This window comes from Rhizophagus irregularis, chromosome 6 (assembly GCF_026210795.1).
Source record: "Rhizophagus irregularis chromosome 6, complete sequence".
Classification (NCBI taxonomy): domain Eukaryota; kingdom Fungi; phylum Glomeromycota; class Glomeromycetes; order Glomerales; family Glomeraceae; genus Rhizophagus; species Rhizophagus irregularis.
This window is the reverse complement of record NC_089434.1, coordinates 2553588-2577540: the sequence shown is the minus strand read 5'-3', so window position 1 is coordinate 2577540 and position 23953 is coordinate 2553588. Positions and strand designations below refer to the sequence as shown.

The window sequence follows — 23953 nt, the reverse complement described above, 5'->3', positions numbered from 1 at the left end:
TAGCATATATATTAATTATTGAAAATTTGATGTAAAATCTAACTTTGGAAACACACCTTATTTTGCCACAATACTTTTATATTAATTTATTGATAAATGAAACTATTAAATAAAATAATTTAACAGAACATTTATTGCTTAGAATAAAGCTTCAAATTTAACGTGATATCACTTATATCATGATCGGCAAGTGATCGACATTGTGATATAATGCATGTCCGCCCTGTTGCATAGATAAAAGTCCTAATGATTTGTTTATTAACACGTGGTTGGAAATTTAGCAATATTATTGGATAGTTAATTTTATTGGTTAAAATTTTATCACGTGATTGCAGGCTTAGCGACAGTTTTTTTTATTTTATTTTCTAAGATTAATAAAAAAATTTTCCAAAATACATTCTAAATAGAACCTCAAAAATTACTTGGTTCTTGTTCTATTCAACAATGTTCAAAAAATTCTTCAAATTTTTGAAGATTAACAAAATTAGCTTATAATAAAGCTAAAGATCATGGAACATTAATCATATATCCATATTTAAAATTATATGATACAATTTGTTTTCCTCATTATATGTCTATTGTAGAAGGTAATAAAATAAACCATCAGAACAATGAAAATGAATCAGAACCTGAATTATCTTCTGAAGGAATATCTTTAGCTTCTAAATTTTAAAAAATAACTACAGTTTTTTATCAAATGCAGCATAAAGAATCTATGGATCTTATTCTTGATCCTGAAGAATTCGATCATTGTCTTACTGAAAGAAATGAAGATCTTAATAATTTTTTAAACAAAATTTGTAATATATTTTTGCCTAAAGGTTGAAAAAAAGTCAAAAAGTGGAAAAACAAAAAAAAATTATTACAATATTATATCTTATAGCTAGCATTCGAAATATGTAAGTAAACACTTTTAAAATTGAATTTGGAATATATTTAAATACCTGTGAATCATCTTCAGAAGCATTAAATACTTTAAATAATGCTGGAATTACAATAACCTACATGACCTTATATAATCAAAAAAAAATGAATATCAACACAACATTCTAGTAGAATTAAAAATTTTTTTAATAATAATGTAAGTAATTTGTTATATATAAACCTATAAATATTAATTAAAATAATTTAATAAAATATCATAAAAAGATAACTTACTTGTATATAATCTGAATGATTATCATAATATCCATGAAAAAAGATGTCCAGATAATACAATATTGAGTAAAGCTATTCATATGGCTACCTGCTTAAGTAAGAAAATTGAAAATTGTAATCAAATACCAATAATATATAATGAAATATCAGTCCACAATCCAATTAATATAGATTGGATCTTAATTTGTAAAAACCTAATAAATATTTATCAAAAATGGTTAGATAAGTCTTATACAACAAAAAAAAAATGAATGGATAAAAGCAAAAAATAATGTTTTACTTACTTTTAATCCAATTGAACAACTTACTATTTATATGTATAAAAATGCTACTAAAGAACGAAAAGAAGAACGCAAAATGAAAAAAACTATATTGGTAAAAATTCAAAAACAGCAATTACATTCCTTAGAAGATTATCTAAAAGGATTAGATATAATTCTTCAGTATAATGAACATCTAAATGGTTATATTGCGCCAATTATTGCAGATTGGCCAGGACAACTTTTTATCTGTAAAGCTATAACACAACTACAAAATGGAAGAAATATTAAACCAGAAATCAAATCATTTTTACCTATATTTGGCCTATTACATGTTGGTCTCTTTAAATACTCGTGAACAAATTGTAAAAGTTTATTATTCATTTATTGAAAAAATGTTTCATAGTGTCTTTGGAACTCGAAAAGTTTTGGCAAAGAAGCCTAAGTCTTGGAGAATTAATCTACTATTAGAACTTTTACATAAAGGATGGCAAATTATTAGAATTCAGATTATTGATAAGTTTGGAAATACAAAAGATCCTGAATTTCGAATATTAATAGATCTATTAGACAATACTACACCTGCTGCTCTAGATATTTACGCTATATTATTTCATTCTGGTACTTTTAATGAATACGTTGAAACAATCTTTAGAATCTGGACATTTGCATTAAGATGGAATAGAAAAAACTATAATAAAACACCATTGGCTTTTTTATTTGACACATGTCAAATGACCAAAAACAGGCAAAAAAAAATGGCTAGAATTGCATAAACTATTCGCAAATTTATATAAACTATTTACAAATAATATAGGTTAATTCACAAATTGCCAAAAACAGCCAAGAATAGCCAAGAATAGCCAAGAATAACTACTGCTTTTCACACCATTTTTTTTGCTGATTTTTAGCATTTTGACCTGTGTGATATATTCTATTGGGAAGAAAATAGACATCCTATGAAAGAAGCAATAGCAAAATATTTAGTTAATTTTAATGATTATTGGGTGGAAAATATGCATTCTCAAATTTGAACTACTACTTCCTTAAAAGACAATAGTATAACTATATAACAGTAAGCTTACCTATTAGATAATCTATTGATTTGACTTTTAATATTTGTTTTTATTAAAATTTAATTCATTTTCTTTTTAAGATTCCCACAAGTATTCTACTTTTAAACAAGTATACTGCAATTTTAAGAATTACCCTTACTCAGTAACTGAATTAGATTTCTTTACACACAAAACCAGTATTTTTCTGCTAAATCAATTCCAAATTATTTTTCAATCAATTAAACAGAAAGAATCTGAGCTGAGTTCTTCTGTTCCTCCTAAAAGAAAAAAAAGAAAAAGATCTAAATTACAATATGAATCTATTACTATGGGAACTTTAGATGTAATTAAATTACCTCTTGGATATAGTACTGGATACCCTCCTGCTTTAGGAAAATGTAATCATTATCATGAAGTATTAAATGAACAAGAACAATGCCAGATTCTTATTTGCAGCCATGGTTATCATACTAATTGATATGCATCATTAGATTTTTGATGCCGCTATTGTCTTGAGTATTTTAAAAAAGGAATACAAAAAAATGTTGATTCCTTTTTAAACCGTTTGAATAGTTCCATGAATGAGCTAATAGATAAAGATATTGAAAATATAGAAGGTAGTCAAGATAGAGAAAACAATGAAGATGAACCATTAAATAATAATGAAGTTGAAAATATACATATTAATTTAAACGAACGACTTCAAAAGATGGATAGTTAGTAAAGTAGTTTTCTTTAATTTCCAATATTTGAAACTATTAAAATAATAAATAATTATTGGTTATATATTAGCGAATAACTTCCAAAAAAACCTGGTTTAACTTTCTTTTGCTACCTTACAAAACTGTAATTTACGCATCAAAGTAAAGTTTTAAGTGTTTGCGATGTATTGCGATGTAATAACATAGTACATTAAAGAAAGTTGAAAAGAATAATTGCGTAAAATTTGAATAGGGTTATTATAACAAATCGGAATTTTATCATGAACAAAGTTACTAATCGGCATATGAAATTTCTATATGAAATTTTGTGTAATCTGCTGATCATCAGGACTTTTATCTATGCTGGCAGCGACCGTGTTATTTATATTTATCTCAGCGACTTAGAAAATTTTTTGTGGTCTGATTTCTATTTGTCACCTACATAAAACGTCACACCCTTTATGCAGTGTAACCAATACTATTAATATTCGTAACATGTGAGGTGGTGTGTAAGATTATCCTGCTAGAAGTAGTACTTAAATTATCACAAGTACAAGATGTAGGATTACATCATTGTGTGATTTCTAAAATCAATATGTTGATTAGCGAATTTTAAAGCAGAAAAAAAGCAAATCCAATTATCAGGTATTACTATACTAAAAAAATCAGAATATGTGTTAAGGGTGTTCTGGCACCAGAACAGTATCACGTGACTATGGCGCAATAACATTTCTGGACGTTATAATAATGTAAAAAATACATTGCTGGTTATTAATAGTTACCTTCAAAAAGGTGAGTTTGTTGTATTTAATCTCACTAAGCCAGAAGATAATCCCCTTGCAATTCGCCTAAGGTTTGATACATCAGGAAATTTTTTAAGATGCAGAACTGCGGAGATCTGTAAAATTAGCAGATCTCCACATTTTTTTTGTGAATTTATGCAGAAATTTGCGATTTTGCAGATTTCTGCTTTTTATTTTTTACAAAATTATGCAACAATTTGCAATTTTGCAAGTTTCCAATTTTTTATGTATGAATTTCTGCGGTAATCTGCAATTTTGCAGGTTTCTGCAGATTTATTAGAAAAATTCTGCGGTAATCTGCGATTTTGCAGATTTCCGCTTTTATAATACTAAAACTTTTTTATGTCGCAAATTGAAAAGAGCTGCTGATTAGTCATGTGAGTTGATCAGCTAAATTTAGACATTTATTTAAACTATTTCAAAACTTAATCTTTTTAAAAAGTTTCTTTTTTTATTTTTATTGAAACATTTGCTAACGTTCTGATTTCTTAATTTTTTTATTGAAACGTTTTTACATTTCAAATTTTTAGTTCTTTTATTATCGGAACATTTGTTAATGTTCCGATATATTAATTTCTTTATCGAAATATTTTTAACGTTTCGATATATTAATTTTTTATTGAAATGTTAAAAAATGTTTTGAAATTTTCTATTTTTTTTATCAGAACGTTAGCAAACATTCCGATTTCTTAATTTCTTTATCGAAATGTTAAAAACGTTTCAAACTTTTAGTCCTTTTTTATTGGAACATTTGTTAACGTTCTGATATATTAATTTCTTTATCGAAATGTTAAAAATATTTCGAAATTTTTTATTTTTTTATCAAAACGTTTTCTAACGTTCTGATTTCTTAATTTCTTTATCGAAACGTTAAAAACGTTTCAAATTTTTAGTCTTTTTTTTATCAGAACGTTTGTTAACATTCTGATATATTAATTTTTTATCGAAACGTTAAAAAACATTTCAAAATTTTTTATTTTTTTATCGGAACGTTTGCTAACATTCCAATTTCTTAATTTCGTTATTAGAACGTTTGCTAACATTCCGATTTCTTAATTTTTTTATTGAAACGTTAAAAAATGTTTTGAAATTTATTTTTTTTAAAAAATTTTTTTATCAAAATGTTATTTTACGTTTTAAAATATATTTTTTTTAAAATTTTTATCGAAACGTTATTTAACGTTTTGATTTATTTTTTTATAAATATTATATCGAAACGTTTAGTAACGTTTTGAAATTTATTTTTTTATCGAAATATTAATAAACGATTTGAATTTTATTTTTATTATTATTTTTAATTTTTATTATTGGAACGTTTGTAAACGTTCTGATTTCTTAATTTTTTTATCGAAACATTAAAAATGTTTTGAAATAACTTTTTTTTATCAAAATTATTTAACGTTTCAAAATTTTTTTTAATTCTTTTTTTTATCAGAACGTTAATGTTCCGTTTTAATTTTTTTCTTTCGAATTTTTTTGTAGGTTTCAGAGATTTTTAGAAGAATTTTGAAGGTAACTGAAACTTTCGAAATTCAATTTTTTTTATTGTTTTTTACTTAACAAAACGTTAACTAACGTTTTATTTATCTTTTTTGTAGGGTTGCAGGCACTTCCAGCTTTTAGGAATAGAATTTCAAAGGTATTTACCTTCAAAATATTTATTTTTTTATTTTAAAAATTAATCAAAACGTCTAATGTTTCAATTTTTTTATTTTGCAGGTTTTCAACCTTCTTGATGGAATTTTGAAGGTAAAACCTCTAAATTCTTTATATTTTTTTTCTGTTGCTTTTAATTTACGAAACGTTTACTAACGTTTTGGTTATTTTTTGTAGGGCTTTGGTTTTCTGGCTCCTGAACGAAAGAATTTTGAAGGTATACTTCAAAAAAAAGTGGATTTTTATTTTATTAATATTATTTAGTGAACGTTAACTAATGTTCATATTACTTTTTTTTTAGGTAAAGGAAGCTGACAGACTCTCATATCGAAGGTAAAACCCTTCAAAAAATTTATTTTTTTTCATATTTTTATTGACGAACGTTAACTAACGTTCGTGTTTCTTTTTTTTTTAGGCAAAAGAATCTGAAACTGAGTTCTGAATTCCCAAATCGAAGGTAAATTTAACCTTTGAATTTTTTTATTTAAATGAATGTTCATTAACATTTATATTTCTTTTTTTTTAGGTTTGCAGCTTTCCAACGGAATTTCGAAGGTATTTACCTTTGACTCATGTTGATTTCTGTGCATTATTTCGAAAGTAAACTTCGAAATTACAGTTTTTGTTTTTTAAACGAAACGTTGGCTAACATTTTGGTTTTTTCATTTATAGGTTTCCACGACTTTCCAATCGCCTATTTGGACAGAATTTCAAAGGTAAAAAACTTTGAAATTCTTTTCTTTATTGCTTTTTACTTAATAAAACGTTAACTAACGTTTCATTCTATTTTATAAATCCACGGCTTTTCAGCCGTTTTAAGATAGAATTTTGAAGGTATTTATCATCGAAATACTAATTTTTTTCATTTTTTTTTGATTTTATTTAATGAAACGTTTACTAATGCTTCATTTTATTTTTTGTAGGTTTTGACTTTACAGCTCCTGGACAGAATTTCGAAGGTAAAATTCCTTCAAAATTCTTTCTTTTATGTTTTTTATTTAGTGAAATGTTTACTAACGTTTCTATTTTTTGTAGGTCTTCATCATTTCGGATACCTTCTAAAAAGAATTTCAAAGGTATACTTTTATTTTTTTTTATTTTATTTTAGCGAAACATTACTAACGTTTCAGCTTTCTCTTTTTCTTTAGGGGTTTGACTCTCCAGACAGAATTTCGAAGGTAAAACTTCAAAATTTAAAATTTTTTTATTTTTTTTAATTTTATTTAACGAACATTTACTGATATTCATTTTTATTTTTTGTAGGTCCAGAACACCGAAAGTACTCTGGACATCATTTTGAAAATATAATCTTTGAAAGTTTTTAATTTTATTTGGTGAAATGTTGACTAACGTTTCATTTGTATTTTTTTTATAGGTTTTGTAGGCCCATGGCTTTTTGGACGCGAATTTCAAAGGTAAACTTTAAAATTCTTTAATTTTTATATATATTTTTTAATTTAACAAATGTTATCTAACGTTCGTTTTTATATTTTGTAGGTCCAGAATACTGAGGTATAGTTCTGGACTCATTTTTGAAGGTAAAACCTTTAAAAGTTTATTTTTTAATAAATTATTTGATGAATGTTAACTAACGTTCAATTTTTTTAGGTTCTACGACTTTAGACGGGTTTCTGAACAAAATTTCAAAGTAATATTCAAGGTAATTACTTTGAAATTCTTCTTTTACTTTTTTTTCAATGAACTTTACGAACTTTATACTAATGTTCATTTTTTCTTTATTTTTGTATAGATTTTTTTTCCATTTTGCTAATTGTTTGTTGGAATCAAACCAACTGGAACAATGTTCCAAACCATTAACAATATGTAAATGTGCAGTAAAGAGATGATGAATAGCAATGACTAATAATAGATTTCAATTGTATTTGTAAACTTATTAATATATAATAAAAAAGTAATTTTGATTATATAAATAAGTTAGTAATTAATGCAATAAATTAATTTGTATTATTGTGACGCAGATTTTTACTGAAAAAAATTGCTGAGGTATTTCGAAGGTTTTTTATTTAAAAATCTGTGCAGAACTTTGTTATTTATAAAATCTGCGCAGTTTTTTATTGGATTTTTTCTCTAATGTTTTGCGCCAGGGTATAAGATCTGTGCAGATCTGCTCCCCAAAAAATTTCCTGATGTACTCTATTAAACCTGCAGAAGGAGATAGAAGTTAAACAAAAGCGTAAGGAAAAAAGTGCCTCAGCTAATGAGTAGAATTTGACTTCATAGATACTAATTTTTTTTCGTAATTATAAAAATTGGAATAAAAAAGCACCAAGCCAAAAGATTGGTTATTTATATCGATCTTTAGAAAACTTGAAACTTAGATCAGAATTTTACTTTACAGAAATTTTATTACAGACCTGAGGAATATTATCGGACTGCTGAAAAAATGCAAACCGCTTGTAAGAAAGCCAGATATGAGTTTACTTTGGCTGTTATAAAGAATTGGCTAAACAAGCAGGCTTTGCATCAGATTCACAAGACTTGACCAAAATTTATTCAGTATGCCTCCTTTAATAATATACAATTTTTAAATAAAGTGCACCAATCTGATACTACCTCCATGCCTCATGATAAAGTAGGTAATCATATTTACAAGTATAGGGTTATTATCAAAGATGTTGCAACTAGGTACTGACGTAGTTTTGCATTAACTGATAAATCTTCTGCATAAATGGCTAAAGAAATTCAGAAAATTTACAATGATCCTAATGATTTTTTTAACTCGCCTGAAGATTTTATTGTAGATAGAGGTACTGAATATATGAGCGAATGTAAAGATTTATTACTCAATTATAATGTTGGAATTCAGTATGTTAACTCTAAATGTAATGTAGCTATTGCTAAACGTGACCATCAAGAATTTGAAAAATATGCTTCCTTTTGGCAAGATGCTGAAGATTTTCATTTGCCTTTAATTAATAGATCCAGAGCATGGTTTAAGAGACTTTGTATAAATGATGATATTTACAATAATACTCCTACTCAGTTAATATGTATGTTTCCTAATCCCTATAAAAAGTATTTATATTTAAAATATAATTAAAAACTTTTTAAAATATATTTAAAATATACTTAAAATATATTTAATTTAAAAATTGCGAAATACTTATAATATACTTAAAATGTATTTAAAATTATCTTAAAATATATTTCTAATATATTTAATTTTTGCTCAAATACTCAAATACTTAAAATATACTTAAATTATATTTAAATTAAAATTTAAGTATATTATAGATATATTTTTTACATACTTAAAATATTCTTATAATATATTTCATAATATATTTTAAGTATATTTTAAGTATAATACTTTTTATAGGGAATGAGGCTGTAAAAAAGGCATTAAATAATAAAACAATAATAGTTAGACTTTCTGTCAAACATAGGAGACCAGTTGATTATAATGAACCACTTTTACCTAGCTATACTGAAGTTCGTTACCTTTTAAAACCTGGTGAATTAGAAGGTAGGAGAAAAAGGGCAACTGATTGCAATTGGTCTCCTGAAGTCTTTACAATTGGTTCTTATTTGATAAAAGAAAATCAGCCTATTCTCTACAAGTTTTACAAGGGTCCTAAATATTTATTTGTAAAAGAAGAACTACAAATCATCCCGCTAGACACAGTATTACCTTCCAAATATATTTTCAAGCATTAAATTTACCTTCTCTTTCCTTTACTTGGTATAGGATTTGTTCAAAAGTATTGCTTAAGTAATCATCTATTTCATCTCTATTATAAACTATAATTTGCTTATTTCTAAGCCAGTCAATTCGTAAATTCTTTTATTCCTGTTTTTCATTCCCAGGTTTATCATTTATAAGAAATTTAGTAAAAGAACATAGGGCGAACTTAAATTGTTTACGCTTATTGAATTCCTTTTCAAGTATTTCTCTAAACTGTTTTCTTTAGCTTTCTAACATTTTTCGTATATCGTTTCTATTATCTGGATGGGATTTGAAAACTTTTGCACAATGTACATACGGCTATAGCTCTTCTTTTAATCGCAATTCCCAATTCTTCTTGTTCCCTAAATTCTAAATCCTTCTCAAACCTTTTGTGCTCCTTAATTTCTCCTAAGCGTTCAAATTCTTTATTGATCAAATTCTTAAATTTATTACCTTTCCTAAATGATTGTGTTTCAAGTTCAAAACTGCTTTCAGACTCTAACTCTTTTAATATTGATAGGTAAACTGCGAGTATACATATAAACTGTACTGTACAGTTAGCTAAACTGTACTGTACGAAGTGAGAACTCACCAATCAAATTTTACTGTACGATAAATAAAAAAAATTTAAAAAATTTGAAAAGTATACAATGAGTTATGATTGGCTAAAATATTTTCGTACAGTACAGTTTAGCTGACCGTACAGTACAGTTTATCTATTTACCTGTAAACTGCCTCTGAATCATTTAGTTCAAGATCATGGAAAAGGGTTTTACAACCATCTAGATCATTTGCTTCATATAGCTCAACACTCAGATCTAATTCTTTTCAATGTTTTTGCAATTTTGCTCCTCATGACTTAATTCGCTCTCTGGGTTTATGAGTATTTGGACTGATTCAATTCTTTTCCTCCTCTTCTGTGATGTAGTCGACACCAAGTACTGGAACTTCCTTTTCAGGTTCTAGCTTAGGAACTAGAGTTGGGATTACCACACGTGGCTTCTTCTTGTTACTTATATTTATACTAGAGCTTTCTACCTGTGCTTTGATTTCAGAAGCTTGGATAGCCTGTTGATTAGCTTTTTGAATAAGCACCTGAATTGGCATTTGAATATAATAAGCTACTTCCTTTTGCTTTTGTAATAGTTTGCATAGATTTTTTTGCTTAAGACGCTCATGAAGTTTTTGGGATGTTGAGCATTTATGACTACAATGTTTACAGATTGTATCTTTTTTATTACTTCTTGTTTTTCTAACCATGGTGTTAGCTTTAACCGTCATGCTATTACTTGTATATAATTTTTTCTTTAATTATTTATTTTTTATGTACCTATCACTTTTTGATCATAGAAATTCTACCGAAGATAAGTATTTACAAGCTTTCTAAAGCATTTATAGCTATTGCAAAACTGAAGCATTAACTAATTATTAATTAATCTTTTTGAATTTAGTAATAAAAAAGTAGGATGATTAGTGGATATTCTTGCCCATTTTTCTGCAATATCAAAATGGTTTATGAGAATGCTAGTACTAGGCCTGAAGGATGTTGATTCCATTGGAAAGCTAAAAAATGTATACCTTGTTCTGATTGCGAAAAGCTTACAACCTCTACTTGTGGACGATTTTCACTACATGTTAGAGGTTATTATATTATTCAACTATGATAGACTTCAACAAGAAAGAACTTATGTTGGCCAATTCTTTGCTAGCCAATTCTATAATAGACTTCGATTAGAGATATGAGAAAGAAGTTATGAGAAAATAATGGTTACCTATGAAAATACGCTTACAAATCTTAATATTTCTCTTTGCAGAAAATGCCTCATTCTAATAAAAATGGAAGAAGAAGATTATTGTGTTAGTTATAATATCTAATGTTTGATCGGACTGCCCTGGAGCTGGAAGTATCATTCATAGAATATTTGTGATTATTATGTAGTCCAAATATATTCTAATAAAATAGTACATGATTCAACATTTAAAAAAAAAAAAAAGATTATTGTGTTAGTTGCCAACCAGAATAAATGAAAAAATTATTTTGACTAACTTAAATTTTAAGCGTAATATCCAATAGGCATTTGCTAAATTTTCATTAGACTTGCTTTTTTATATTTTATTGTTAAAGTTTTATGCTATTTACTAGTTGAAAAAAGACAATTCGACCTAAATTTGACCAGGTCGAATATAAGTCGAATGATGATCTAATCTGTGTCAAATTGAAGTCGAATTTTTAGGCGCATTTAAAGTGCCAATCATTCCAAATTTGGACAAATTATTCGACCATTATTCAAACTTAAATTAACCAATATTCGACATTAAAACTTTAAGCCGAATTATGGTCTAATAACAACCCATTTATTTATAAATTTATTTTAATTTTTTTTATCAATTTATTAAATAAATGTATTTATTAATGCTTAAATACTTTATAATTATATTATTATTATTGCATCTATCTAATTTACAAAAAATATTGCTAATTCAAATACAATTCCACAATTATATAATTCATGTATTCGTATATACGAATCTTTGATTGTTCTTTAGCAATCCACCCAAACCTATAAAAAAAAGAGAAGAACGGTTAGTAACTGTTCATAATATTAAAAAAAAATAAGAAAAAAAACCAAGATTCGTACTTACTTATGAATTTTTGGTTTTTTTCATTTTTCGGAAGACATCTGAGACACCCAAGACCTAAAAAGAAAAGAAAAGAACGGTTATTAGTAACTGTTCATAATAATATTAAAAAAAAAATCAAAAAAAATAAACCAAGATTCGTATTTACGAATCTTGGTTCCACTTTTCTGAAGATCGGAAGCCAACCTGAAGCCTAAAAAAAAGAAACAACGGTTATTAGTAACTGTTCATTAATATTAAAAAAAAAAATCAAAAAAAATAAACCAAGATTCATACTTACGAATCTTGGTTCCTCTTTTCCCAAAGGTCAGTAGCCCACCCGATCCTAAAAAAAAAGAAAGAATGGTTATTAATAACTGTTCGTAATATTAAAAAAAAAATTAAAAAAAAATAAACCAAGATTCGTACTTACGAATCTTGATTTTTCCACATAAAAGCCCACTCAAACCTATAAAAAAAAGAAAGGAACGGTTAGTAAACCATTCCAAAATAATAAAAATACAGTCAACTCCCTCTATAGTCACTCCCGTTATAGTCACATTCTACTATATAGTCACACCAGTTGAATGTTTAAAACACTTTATTATTAAAATCTATCCTATATAGTTACAATCTATCTATAGTCACTATCACACCTATCCTCAAAAATCTTATATTAAAAAGAACCGTTTATAATCACAGTTATATAAAGAATATATTAAATAACTTGGCATCTAATAATCGTACAAAGATGTATCATAGCTTGTTAGAATCGTCTCACTGAGACAAATCGAATGGTGGTAGTTTTATCTTTTTCCTTTGCAAGTGTTTACGGCCAGACCACCCATTGCCTCTTATGAGACTAATCTCGGTGCTTGCCTATCATCTTCAATGGGCAACCATTATACCGAGTACTTAATTCCTCAGGTAACAGCACCACTATAGAAGACATCCCCCATCGGGCCATTTTTAGGCTGATCTGAAGCTAGGTACACGCCGCCTACTCATCCTATACCCATTGCATGATACTAATACTCAATTTATTTAACGACCTTTAGAGAGCATCTACTTTCATGGAGGACTTTCGACAGGTAACATCAACCATCTAGTACCCTTCCATACCACCATTTTAGGTACTAAGTCTCACTCAAAGGCCACTACAGCCCGCGATTACCTAGCACTGATAGTACAGTTGTTTACCCCAAGTGGTATACTTTGTAGTGACCACTGGACAGGAAGTAGCAGGCATCTGTCCAGGATCACCCCTTATGGTGGGTATCAACCACCAGGGATCACCAACCAGGACCCAAGGAGTAGGGAATCGAACCCTATAGCCATGCTACCTGTTCTATGCACGAACACCTTGGTTGGTCTAAGACCTAACAGAAGGTCTAACTACCACCAAGACATTGCACCCTCAGCTTTACCATCTAGGACGACCATCTAGCCATTACTGACCCCAAGCGGTATCGTAGTGGACCACCCGGACAGGGAAGTCCCCCCCAAGGATATAGTGACCCTGGGACAGGACTGCGCACATGCCAATGGCCTCATAGGGAACGTTAGAAGGACACCATAACCCTTAGTTGAAATGTGCGGCCTAACCGTACACACTAATTCACCATGATGCAGTTCAACTACACTAATCCCTGTACCTTCACGCTATTGGTTGTAGCGTCCGCAGTAAAATTCTTTTTATTTCCGTGATCATGGGAATCGAACTGCGGACCTCGCATCTCAGGGGCAATGAGGCCTCAGTGTCTAACCACCGAGATAGGGGTGACCAACCCTGTTTTATCTTTTTCCTTTGCAAGTGTTTACGGCCAGACCACCCATTGCCTCTTATGAGACTAATCTCGGGTCTGTGTCCTATCATCTTCAATGGGCAACCATTAAACCGAGTACTTAATTCCTCAGGTAACAGCACCACTATAGAAGACATCCCCCATCGGGCCATTTAGGCTGATCCGAAGCTTCAGACACGCCGCCTACTCATCCTATACCCATTGCATGATACTGATACACAATTTATTTAACGACCTTTAGAGAGCATCTACTTTCATGGAGGACTTTCGACAGGTAACATCAACCATCTAGTCTTCCATACCACCATTTTAGATACTAAGTCTCACTCAAAGGCCACTACAACCCGCGATTACCCAGCACCGATAGTACAGTTGTTTACCCCAAGTGGTATACTTTTGTAGCGACCACTCTGGACATAAGTAGCAGCATCTGTCCGAGACACCCCTCCCTTATGGTGGGTATCAACCACCAGGGATCACCAACCAGGACCCAAGAAGTAGGGAATCGAACCCCATAGCCATGCTACCTGTTCTGCGCACGAACACCTTGGTTGGTCTAAGACCTAACAGAAGGTCTAACTACCACTAAGACATTGCACCTCAGCTTTACCATCTAGGACGACCATCTAGCCGTTACTGACCCCAAGCGGTATCGTAGAGTGACCGCGGACCCCAGGAGTGGGCAAGGTATAGTAGTGACCCCTCGGGACAGACCGCGCACGTGCCAATGGCCTCATAGGGAACGTTAGAAGGACACCATGACCCGCTTAGTTGAAATGTGCGACCTAACCGTACACACTAATTCACCATAATGCAGTCCAACTACACTAATCCCTGTACCTTCACGCTATTGGTTGTAGCGTCCGCAGTAAAATTCTTTTTATTTCCGTGATTATAGGAATCGAACCTGCGACCTCACCATACTCAGGCTTAATGAGGGTCTCAGTGACTAACCACCGAGATAGGGTGACCAACCCTGTTTTATCTTTTTCCTGTGCAAACAGTCTTATGACTTTATTTTTATTTATATTTAACATCGAAAATTCAAACGAACAATATTACAAAAATAAGAAAATAAACTAATAAAAATAAAAAGAGTAGCTTCACGACTCATACAAGTAAAGAAATCTAAACTAAAATAAAATTAAAGCAAAGAAAAACTAGACTATTACAGAATCGCATACCCCAACTTTACCCGAAGGCCAGTGTGAGTCAACTATCCAACATCCAAAAATCCAGTCCGTTACCAGAAAGAAATCCTAAGAGGTTGAACTGTTAAGCGGCGCAGAAAATCCAAGTGCGAGATCCATGATCCACCCCGAATTATAGAAGAGGATATCCAAGAAATCCAGGAATCCTGAGAAACTGTCGCCAAAGAAGAGTTATTTGTATGTGGAGAAGAAACAATAGGAGAAGAATTTATAGATGGGCCACGTAATTTGGAAGCAGCCGAGATACCCTGCGACTCTTCCCAAGCATGGAAAAGAACATTCCGACATAGCCAAATTTCACCATATAATTCGACTTGGAAGTCATTAAGAAGAGGAGAAATAGTCTTGTATATAACAGAGAGAGGAAAGTGTTGATTCAAAAATGCCGTTAAATGCGCAGGCAACAATCCTCGAGTAAAGCCAAAGACAGGATGAAGAAGGAGCATCATAGTTCCAGCAATCCAAAGCAGAAAATTCGGTTTGAAAAGAAATATCCAAAGATTTCAAGGATAGGAAAGAAGATAAACAAGAATCTCTAAATTTAATGACTTCAGAACGATGTGTTAAACATGGATTAAGCTCTGGAAGAATATAAGGGCAAGTCCAAAGATGATTCAAATCTTCAGGAGCAGAATTACACTGCGGACAAAGCCAATCAGGAGAATATAAATAAGGCTTGCGTTGTTGAAGAGTAGTTAAGGTAGGTAACATATCCAAAAGAAGTTTGATACGGAAGATCCAAAATTCAGGACGACCATTCTTATGCGAAGCAAAACCTTTAATTTGTGAAAGGCAAAAATAAATACCAGCCCAATCAAAAAGTGAAGGAGAACCAAGAGCAGTAAAACGCGCTAGTGAACAAAAAGATAAAAGAGCACGAGAATCTGCAATAGAGCGGAGAAAATGTCGAACATTCACGTCAATAGGCAAGGAGTTAAAAGTCAACAAGCATGGAGCATAACAAAATGTTGAAAGTAGAGCAGTGGGTTGTAAAGACGAATGAGCATCTTTTGCCAAAGAATCCGCTTGTATATTGTAGATATCATCGCCATGAGCAGGAACTTTAATCAATTCAACATTAAGATTACGATCCATGATAAGTTGTCGAATAGAAAGCCAAAGAAGATGATTAGGTTCTCGGGGCAACTTCGGTGAGAAAGGAGCATCAACAAACCGTGTCCATAGTGAAATTAACTGACTACAATCAGTATGAATAGAGATTGATGAATCACGGGAAAGGGCGTTCAATCCTAATAGAACAGCAAAAATTTCGGAACGCAAAGCGGAAGGAAAGTAAGAAGGGAGATGCATGGAAGAAGATTCCAGAACAAGTCCAACATCATCAAGAGCAATCCAAGCAGAAGTCATGGAAGAAGGCGAAGAATCATTGGCAGGATGGAACGAACCATCTGTGTACAAAGATTGCACAGAAAGTGGTAAGATAATGTCTTCAGTTCCATCAATTCTATCCTTAAAGAGAGGAGAAAGAGCGGGAGACGCGTTTGAAAAGTGAACAAGAGCCAAGGAAGTCGCATAACTCCATGAAGTAGATAAAGTAATGGGAAGGTAAGCCGCGAAAACTTTGGCATTTCTGGTAGGATAGCCCACAGTATCCGATAGAGTTACATTAAAAAAACATTTCTCGCTATTACAGCGTTGTCTGATGGCAGATTTCATGGATAAGGCGGGAATGTTAAGAGCACAACCAGGACAAGGGTCATAGGATCGTTCATCAGCCGAGGTAGATACAGGAAGCCAATGAGACATAATAGCCGAGTTTTGTTTCTTATAAGTGATACACACACGACCAACAGATAACGTTTGAGTAGCAGAGTCAAGATTAATAGCCCATTGAGGATAAAAAGAATAATCTTTAACAGTATGATCTAATAAACAAGGAGAAGCTAAAGTAAAAGAAGATTTAATAAAATATGAAGATAAAAGTAAAGTAGAAGAGGAAGAAGAAAGAAAATTATTATTAATAAAAGTAAACCAATTAGGGATCCGTCCTTTACGACCAACGATGCCAAGATAACGAAGGTCAGGCCAATTCATAAGATAACGTCCACAAGGAGAAACCAATTGAGCAAGCACAAATATATTCAAGTTTTTCCAAAGTTTCCAACTCGATTGAAAAATGGAATGAGGTAGAATAGATCGGAGTGGCAGAGCAGGTTGTAAATCATGCCTCGGAGGCCGGAAGGAAAGAGACCACGTGATGTTCAAATGCGAAGAAAACAATAGCGAATTAAACAAAGTGTGCGTTCGCAAAGAAACGATCTGTGACCATGGTTCTAAGTTAATAGTAGTCGGGCAACTTTCAGCACCCAAATATCCTTGAAGATAGGAGATAGCATAAAGGGCAAAATCTTTAAAATCAGGATGAGTGAAAATTTTTTGCCAAGATGCAATATGGGAAGAAAGAAAGCGATAGAAAGCATTTTGAATCGAAAAGGGAAGTTTGAGAAATAACAAGGGCAACGGAGTAGTCGTAGCAAGACCAGCTTTTCTTCGAAGTACTGAAAACAGAGGCTTGACAATTGATTGAATAGTACTTTCAGAGAAAAGGTAGTTTGAAGACGAAATTCCAATCGCGGAAGAAAAACAGCATTATAGAGATAGGCCACATGTTGTGCTAATAATTTCTTCGGTCCCAGGAGAGCAGCCATATCTTTAACCATGGAGCGCGCTTGTTTGAGAACAAAATCAGAAGAGGCGGATAAAGAAAACCAAACGCCTAAAAAGCGAAAGGAAGCATGCAAAGATAAAGAGGAAAGGGAAAGAGACAAATCAGAGACTAAAAAAGAAGGTGTAAGGTCAAAGATAATCTTTGAAGAAGGGGAAGAAGATGAAAGAAGAACATATTTAGCTGAATTAGCTTGAACATTATTTAAAGTATAAAATTCAGCAGTAATAGAAAGACGGTCTTCTATTCCAGATTTTGAGGAAGCAATAAGTGTAGAATCATCCATAAACGTTAAATGTGAAATCGGTAAAGAATGTTGTTCAAATTCAAGTGGAGAATAATTTAAAAGAGCTGAAGATTTTAAAATAAAAGGATCTCGTGCTTCTTGATTCAAAACAGTGAGTAAAGGATCCAAATAAATAACCCAAAGAAGAGGGGAAATGATTTCTCCTTGATCGATACCAACACGTACTCTATAAGTAGCTGTATCGCCATGACAAGTAATAATCTTATTATTTCGTCGTGTAAAAAGATTTAAAATAAATCGCACTAAAAGGGCAGGGATATGTAGCCTATCTAAAGCTAATTTAAGCATATTTAAATCCATAGAATCAAAAGCTTTAGAGATATCTTGAGAAACGATCCATAGTTCCTGATCATCAGTAAAGTCATGTTTATGTTGATGGATAATCGCATCAAGCATTTTGATAGGGACATCAGTAGAACCACCAGGTAAGCCAGCAAAGTTACCACCTTGGAGAACTTTATTATCAGCAAGAATGTTGGAGAGACGATTCGTGACGACCTTAACTACACATTTTCGAACTGTTTCCAGAAGAGTAATAGGTCGAGTGTTCTTAAGTTGAGCATCAAATTCGTGAGGTTTAGGAATAGGATAAACCACAGCTTCACGCCAGTCAGCAGGAATATCACCGCGAGAAAGGCAGGTATTGGCCAGTAAAAGAGAGAAATCCAAGGCTTCACCGGACAGATGTTTAATCATCTCATAAGAAATTTTTGAAGGGCCGGAAGCTTTGTTATTTGGCATGGAGGAAATCGCAGTAGACCATTCTTGTAGCGAAATAGGCGCCAAAACAGGATCATATAGTGAAGCAGACACATTAGCAAGAGGAGTGTAAGCTTGTTGCCATCGGGCGGAAAATGAAATGATGGAAGAGTAACGGGTCAACGGAGGAGAAACAATTGATTGAAAATGAGAAATAGCTGCATGTTTAATATCCGAAGGATCCGTTAATAAAGTAGGAGATGAGTCCAAAACGACCAGAACACGGTCAAGAACAATTGAACGTTTTTCTATTGATAAGGCAGAATCTATAAAGGTGCTGAGCGAGTTCGAAAAGTGTTCGTCACGTAGAGCAGTATAATATTCCACTGAGTCCGTAAGGTGTTGGGCGAATTTAGTAGATAAAAAAGCAGAAACTAAATTCTTCTGTGATCGTAAAAACGATTTAAATACAGATGCAGGGATTATAGAATAGGTAGGAACTGAGTAATCAGGTAGTAAGGATGCAAGATTTTCAAGATGGGAGGGTAAAGCGGCAGTCATTTGCGCAATCTGAGTAGACCGATTAGAATGACGAGTAGTAAGGCGATATAAGAATCGATCTAAAAACTTGTTAATAGCAATAAGTTTAGTTAATTCAGGAGAGTACGAATGTCGGTGTGTATTGGAGACTTTTTGAAAGGGTAAAGTTTCAATTGCAGCACTAATTATGGCAGCTTTCAATGCATGCCACATACGATCAAGAGAAAGAGAGGAGAAATCAAAATTAGGATGATATTGTCTATCCAAATAAACACCAAGAGAATCATCCACTTCAGCAGTAAAATTATTCCATTGTTCAGTTGAAGTGGAAGTATAAGAGAAAATAGTACGCATTTCTTTTTTCTGTTTGAGTCGAGATTTAGCCAAGATGGCCAGGCAAGAACTGAAGTCAAAAACAGTTGTAAGAACTTTATGATCGGTAAAAGGACGATCAAGGAGACCCGGGCAAGTAACCACTTGTGAAAAAAGACCAGGAGCAGGAAAACCAGGTAAAGACCAGATATAATCCAGTCTCGAAGATCCATTATCATAAAAGAAGGTGGGATCAGGACCATTTGTAGAGGAGTGAGCTTGATGATCAGTAAAAAACCGAGAAGAAAGCAAGCGAAGAAGCTTAAAATGATTAGGTGAATAATTAGAATGAGCGATTACATCAGCATTGAAGTCGCCAAGAATAACTACAAAATAATTATTAGCTCGGGCATAATCGAGCCAAGAAAGAAGTTTGGCAATAAGATCATTGCAAATAGATTGATGAACAGAACCAGAAGGAGGATAATATATAGAGATAATAGAAATTTTTGTTTGATGAAAAAACAAATCTAATTTAAGAAGTCGACCGTTCCAAGGATCAATTGTTTGAACATGTTTATGAAGGGGATTACGTAACAAAATACCAACACCATCATGAGGGCGAGAAGAAGAAGATGAACAAGCCCAATAGGACTTAAAGTGATGTTGGGAGTGTTCATTTTTAAAAATAAATTTAGCATTTGAAGGAGAAAGACGCATATCATTAATAGATAAAGCACCAAAAGAGGAGTGAAGAAAAAAATTAAGCAAATGTTGTTGTCGAACTGGGGAACATAAACCATTAACATTTAATTGACCAAATTTGATAAGGGGAGAGGGGTGAGGGGAAAAATTATGTTTTTTGTTGTCCATCATTATTACACACTGATAAATCGGTAATAAAGAAGGGGAAAAAGAGAACAATTATTGATTAGCTTGGCCTTGTTGCCGAGCTAAGATGAGGTTGTTTTGTTGGATTCCTTCTTTAATCGAGCCAGCCAAAGAGGCAACAGTATCGGAAAGAGAGGAGAGACGCTGTTCCATATCAATAGGAGAGGAAGGGGTGACGTTAGAAGGTGGAATGGGAGCAAAATGAGGAATTGGGGAAAATCTACTTGTTGATTGCAAAGGAGGAGAAGTAACATCAACGAGGATATTATTATCATTTTGATTTACTGTATCATCCCATCCTTGCATAGAGGAAGGGATGTAGGAAGGAGGTTTAGTGACAAAAGGGCCAGGAGTTTTATCTTTTTCCGATCACTGGCTGACGAGTTATTCAACAAAATGTTAAACATCGGCATTATAATATTTCTTGATTTACGTTTACTGCGCCATTTAACATTTTGCTAGATTTCTCGGTACCTAGTGATTGTAAAAAGACGATTTATAGCTCGTTGGAATCGCCTTATCGAGACGAATCGAATGGTGGTAAGCTCATCTCTCTGTGACCAATATTGACGGAGTTATTACTTAAAAACCGTTTAATATTTTTTAATTTCGGAAATTGATCTAGTGATTGAATTTTGTTATATCTTATACCATTAGATTCGTCTCATCAAGATGAATCGAATGGTAGTAAGATCGTCTTTCTAGGATCAATATTGGCAGAGTTATTACACAAAAACCATTAATATTTTTTTAATTTCGGAAATTAATCTAGTGATTGGATTTCGATGTATTTAATACCATTAGAACCGTCTCATCAAGACGAATCGAATGGTGGTAAGATCATCTCTCTACGATTAATATTGGCGAAGTTACGATACAATAAAGTTTTAAGTATAATTCTAGCTAAAATTATGTTAATTTTTGGCCGGAATTATGATATACAAATATAAGAAATTTTTTATATAGTCACATCTCTTTATAATCACCAAATATGGACTGTCCCAAATGTGTGACTATAAAGAGAGTTGACTATATATATATATATATATAAAGATTCGTACTTACGAATAGTGTTCTGAAAAAAATCTGTTCTGATCTGGGATTTGCAGATTTGATCTGAGTCAGATCGGTTCAGGTTTCAAAATTTTGATCTGTAGATCAGATGAGATTTAAAAAAAATCTGATCTGATCAGATTCAAATCGGATCAAATCAAACACGAGAAAATCTGATCCGATTTGAACAGATTTCGGATCAGATTTTTTTTTTAAATTTTTTTAAAAAAAAAAAATTCATTTTTTTAAAAACCCTTTTCTGGACGAACGGACGCCAGATGACCAAGATTTAAAAGAATGAACTAGGTAAGTTCGTTTCTTTTTTTTTGTTATTTTTACTTGAGGGAACTTAATTAATGGTTCCCTTCTTTTTTATTAGGATGCCTGAACGAACGAAACCTAACGACCAGGATTTAAAAAAAAAGAACAAACCTATAGTGAGTTTGTTCTTTTTTTTAAGGTTTTTTTTTATTTTTTATTTAAGGGAACTTAATTAACGTTCCTTTTCTTTTTTTTTAGGAAACCTGAGCGTGAACGAAATCATTAATGACCAGGATTTAAAAAAATAACGAACTATGGTAAGTTCATTTCTTTTTTTAAGTTTTTTTTTATTTTTACTTAAGGAAACGTAATTAACGTTTCCTTTCTTTTTTTAGATAACCTGGACATGGGCGAAGCCATTAATGACCAGGATTTAAAAAAAGAACGAACTATGGTAAGTTCGTTTCTTTTTTTAAGTTTTTTTTTTATTTTTACTTAAGGGAACGTAATTAACGCTCCCTTTCTTTTTTTTTAGAAAACCTGGACGTTGACGAAGCTATTAATGACCAGGATTTAAAAAAAGAACCATATCGGCTAACTATCAAGATTGGGCCTAATTTTATATAGTAATTTGATTAATGTTACACCATCACAAATAGTAAAAAAAATTTTTTTTGTGATCAATTTAGCGAACGCACCCTGAAAAAAAAAATAACATATTAAAACACGCGTCAAACCGATGAACACAACCCAAAACCGATGAGTTTGAGTAGTGGAAGACTAGTAATTGGCAATTGGTGTCTCGCGCTTTTGAATATTACCAGTTGTTAACTGTAAATAAAGTTAGTTATTGCAAAATTACTTTTTATTTTTTAAATAATATTAAAAACATGTTTATACTTTTTCAGATTTAATTACTACTAATATGTCAAGCACTAATACAAGTTTTGCTTCACTTACAACGTCTTTTACTACATCTACATCAGAATTTATCTGTTCTACTTGTCAAAAAAGATTTAAGAAACAAAGTGGGCTTTCACGGCATTTGAATATTGTGAAAAAATATAATATTCCGCGTAATGACTTGGATAATTTGTCAGAAACAAACAATGAAAAGTTTAGAAGTATTCTAGTTTACTTAATTTACCGCAAACTTCCACATGGATTTAAAAAAGGAGGTCGTCAATTAGTGTCTCTTGCCTGTACCGAACATCAGTTTTTTAATATTTTTAAAGGACATATTTATCATCATCATAGTAATAGAAATGTCTACAAGTGTGTTTTCCAAGGATCTTCTGGATATCAAATATTAAGTGAAATCTTGAATAATCCATTATGGGGTCAAAAATTTTATGACAATGAACAACAAACTTATGTTGTTTTATTTAGTGATCCACTTCAGCATTTAAAAAATAACCTATTAGCCATTGCAACTCGTTGTATTACTGAAGGTGTAAACACTAAAAGGCGCAAATCTAATTATAATCCTGGAGAAGTTGTTGTTGAATGGAAAATTAAGGGTGAAAGAGATGCAAAGGAGAATTATTGTGAAGCAGGGTTTATATATATACGTTTTTGGGTGAAACAAATTTAAAACTTTATTGTAATAGAAAAAAAAATTATATACGTCTATAATAAAGTGTTTTGATATTTTTTTCTATCTAAATATTAACCAAAGATAAATTTTTAAAATTATAAAATGTGAATATTTTGAGGTTTTAGATAGGAAAGTGAGACATTATTTTGAGTATAAAATAGAAGTCAGTTTTCATGTTCCAAAATTTCGCAGATTGCTGATGTTTTATTTTGAAAATTTCCACCATTCTTGAGAGTTTTCTTAAAAAAATAACAAACATGATTGTGGTTCTTTTTTTTGATAGCACTGCACGAAAATGCATTTAATCCCCACCTTTTATGGATAAGCATAAATTCCCAAACATGTGATACCAAAACATGAATATATGGGTTACATCTGATGATCGATAAAGTCCTTGTTCTAAAATATTATTAGTTTTAGGATCTATCACAGTTTTTTTCAAAAATAATTCGTACCATACTTTTGCTTTTAAACGAAAATATTGTGGATCTGTTTTTATTTCTCCTAAAAGGTCATATAACTTAGCAAATCCATTCCACAAACTTTTAATTAATGCAGCACGTTCTGGATTAAAAAACTTTGCCAAATTAAAGTTCCAAAGAACATGAAGCTTATCATCCCCCATTAAAGAGGTGTAATCCCAATTCTCAG

At 31.4% G+C, this 23953-nt stretch overlaps 7 protein-coding genes across 7 annotated transcripts; 4 read left to right on the top strand and 3 right to left on the bottom strand.

Annotated features, from left to right (window-relative positions):
• Positions 1-1813: 1813 nt before the first annotated feature.
• Positions 1814-2194, top strand: OCT59_026292 (uncharacterized protein; the record flags this gene model as incomplete). Its single annotated transcript, XM_066143083.1, has 1 exon — positions 1814-2194. One exon carries the CDS (start codon positions 1814-1816, stop codon positions 2192-2194), a length of 381 nt encoding a protein of 126 aa, XP_065992637.1.
• Positions 2195-2801: 607 nt separating this feature from the next.
• Positions 2802-3194, top strand: OCT59_026291 (uncharacterized protein; the record flags this gene model as incomplete). The annotated part of the gene is made up of 2 exons (XM_066143082.1): positions 2802-2934; positions 3004-3194. 2 exons carry the CDS (start codon positions 2802-2804, stop codon positions 3192-3194), a joined length of 324 nt encoding a protein of 107 aa, XP_065992636.1.
• A 2225-nt stretch (positions 3195-5419) lies between these two features.
• On the top strand, positions 5420-6452 carry OCT59_026290 (uncharacterized protein; the record flags this gene model as incomplete). The annotated part of the gene is made up of 8 exons (XM_066143081.1): positions 5420-5455; positions 5576-5616; positions 5811-5850; positions 5935-5966; positions 6049-6090; positions 6160-6188; positions 6306-6349; positions 6444-6452. The coding sequence occupies 8 exons, from the start codon at positions 5420-5422 to the stop codon at positions 6450-6452; spliced, it is 273 nt and encodes a 90-aa protein (XP_065992635.1).
• A 1870-nt stretch (positions 6453-8322) lies between these two features.
• On the top strand, positions 8323-8694 carry OCT59_026289 (uncharacterized protein; the record flags this gene model as incomplete). The annotated part of the gene is made up of 1 exon (XM_025324836.2): positions 8323-8694. One exon carries the CDS (start codon positions 8323-8325, stop codon positions 8692-8694), a length of 372 nt encoding a protein of 123 aa, XP_025184275.2.
• Positions 8695-10218: 1524 nt separating this feature from the next.
• Positions 10219-10581, bottom strand: OCT59_026288 (uncharacterized protein; the record flags this gene model as incomplete). Its single annotated transcript, XM_025310257.2, has 1 exon — positions 10219-10581. One exon carries the CDS (start codon positions 10579-10581, stop codon positions 10219-10221), a length of 363 nt encoding a protein of 120 aa, XP_025184276.2.
• A 9843-nt stretch (positions 10582-20424) lies between these two features.
• Positions 20425-20697, bottom strand: OCT59_026287 (uncharacterized protein; the record flags this gene model as incomplete). The annotated part of the gene is made up of 1 exon (XM_066143080.1): positions 20425-20697. The coding sequence occupies one exon, from the start codon at positions 20695-20697 to the stop codon at positions 20425-20427; it is 273 nt and encodes a 90-aa protein (XP_065992634.1).
• A 2906-nt stretch (positions 20698-23603) lies between these two features.
• On the bottom strand, positions 23604-23927 carry OCT59_026286 (uncharacterized protein; the record flags this gene model as incomplete). Its single annotated transcript, XM_025328951.2, has 1 exon — positions 23604-23927. One exon carries the CDS (start codon positions 23925-23927, stop codon positions 23604-23606), a length of 324 nt encoding a protein of 107 aa, XP_025164553.2.
• Positions 23928-23953: the final 26 nt, after the last annotated feature.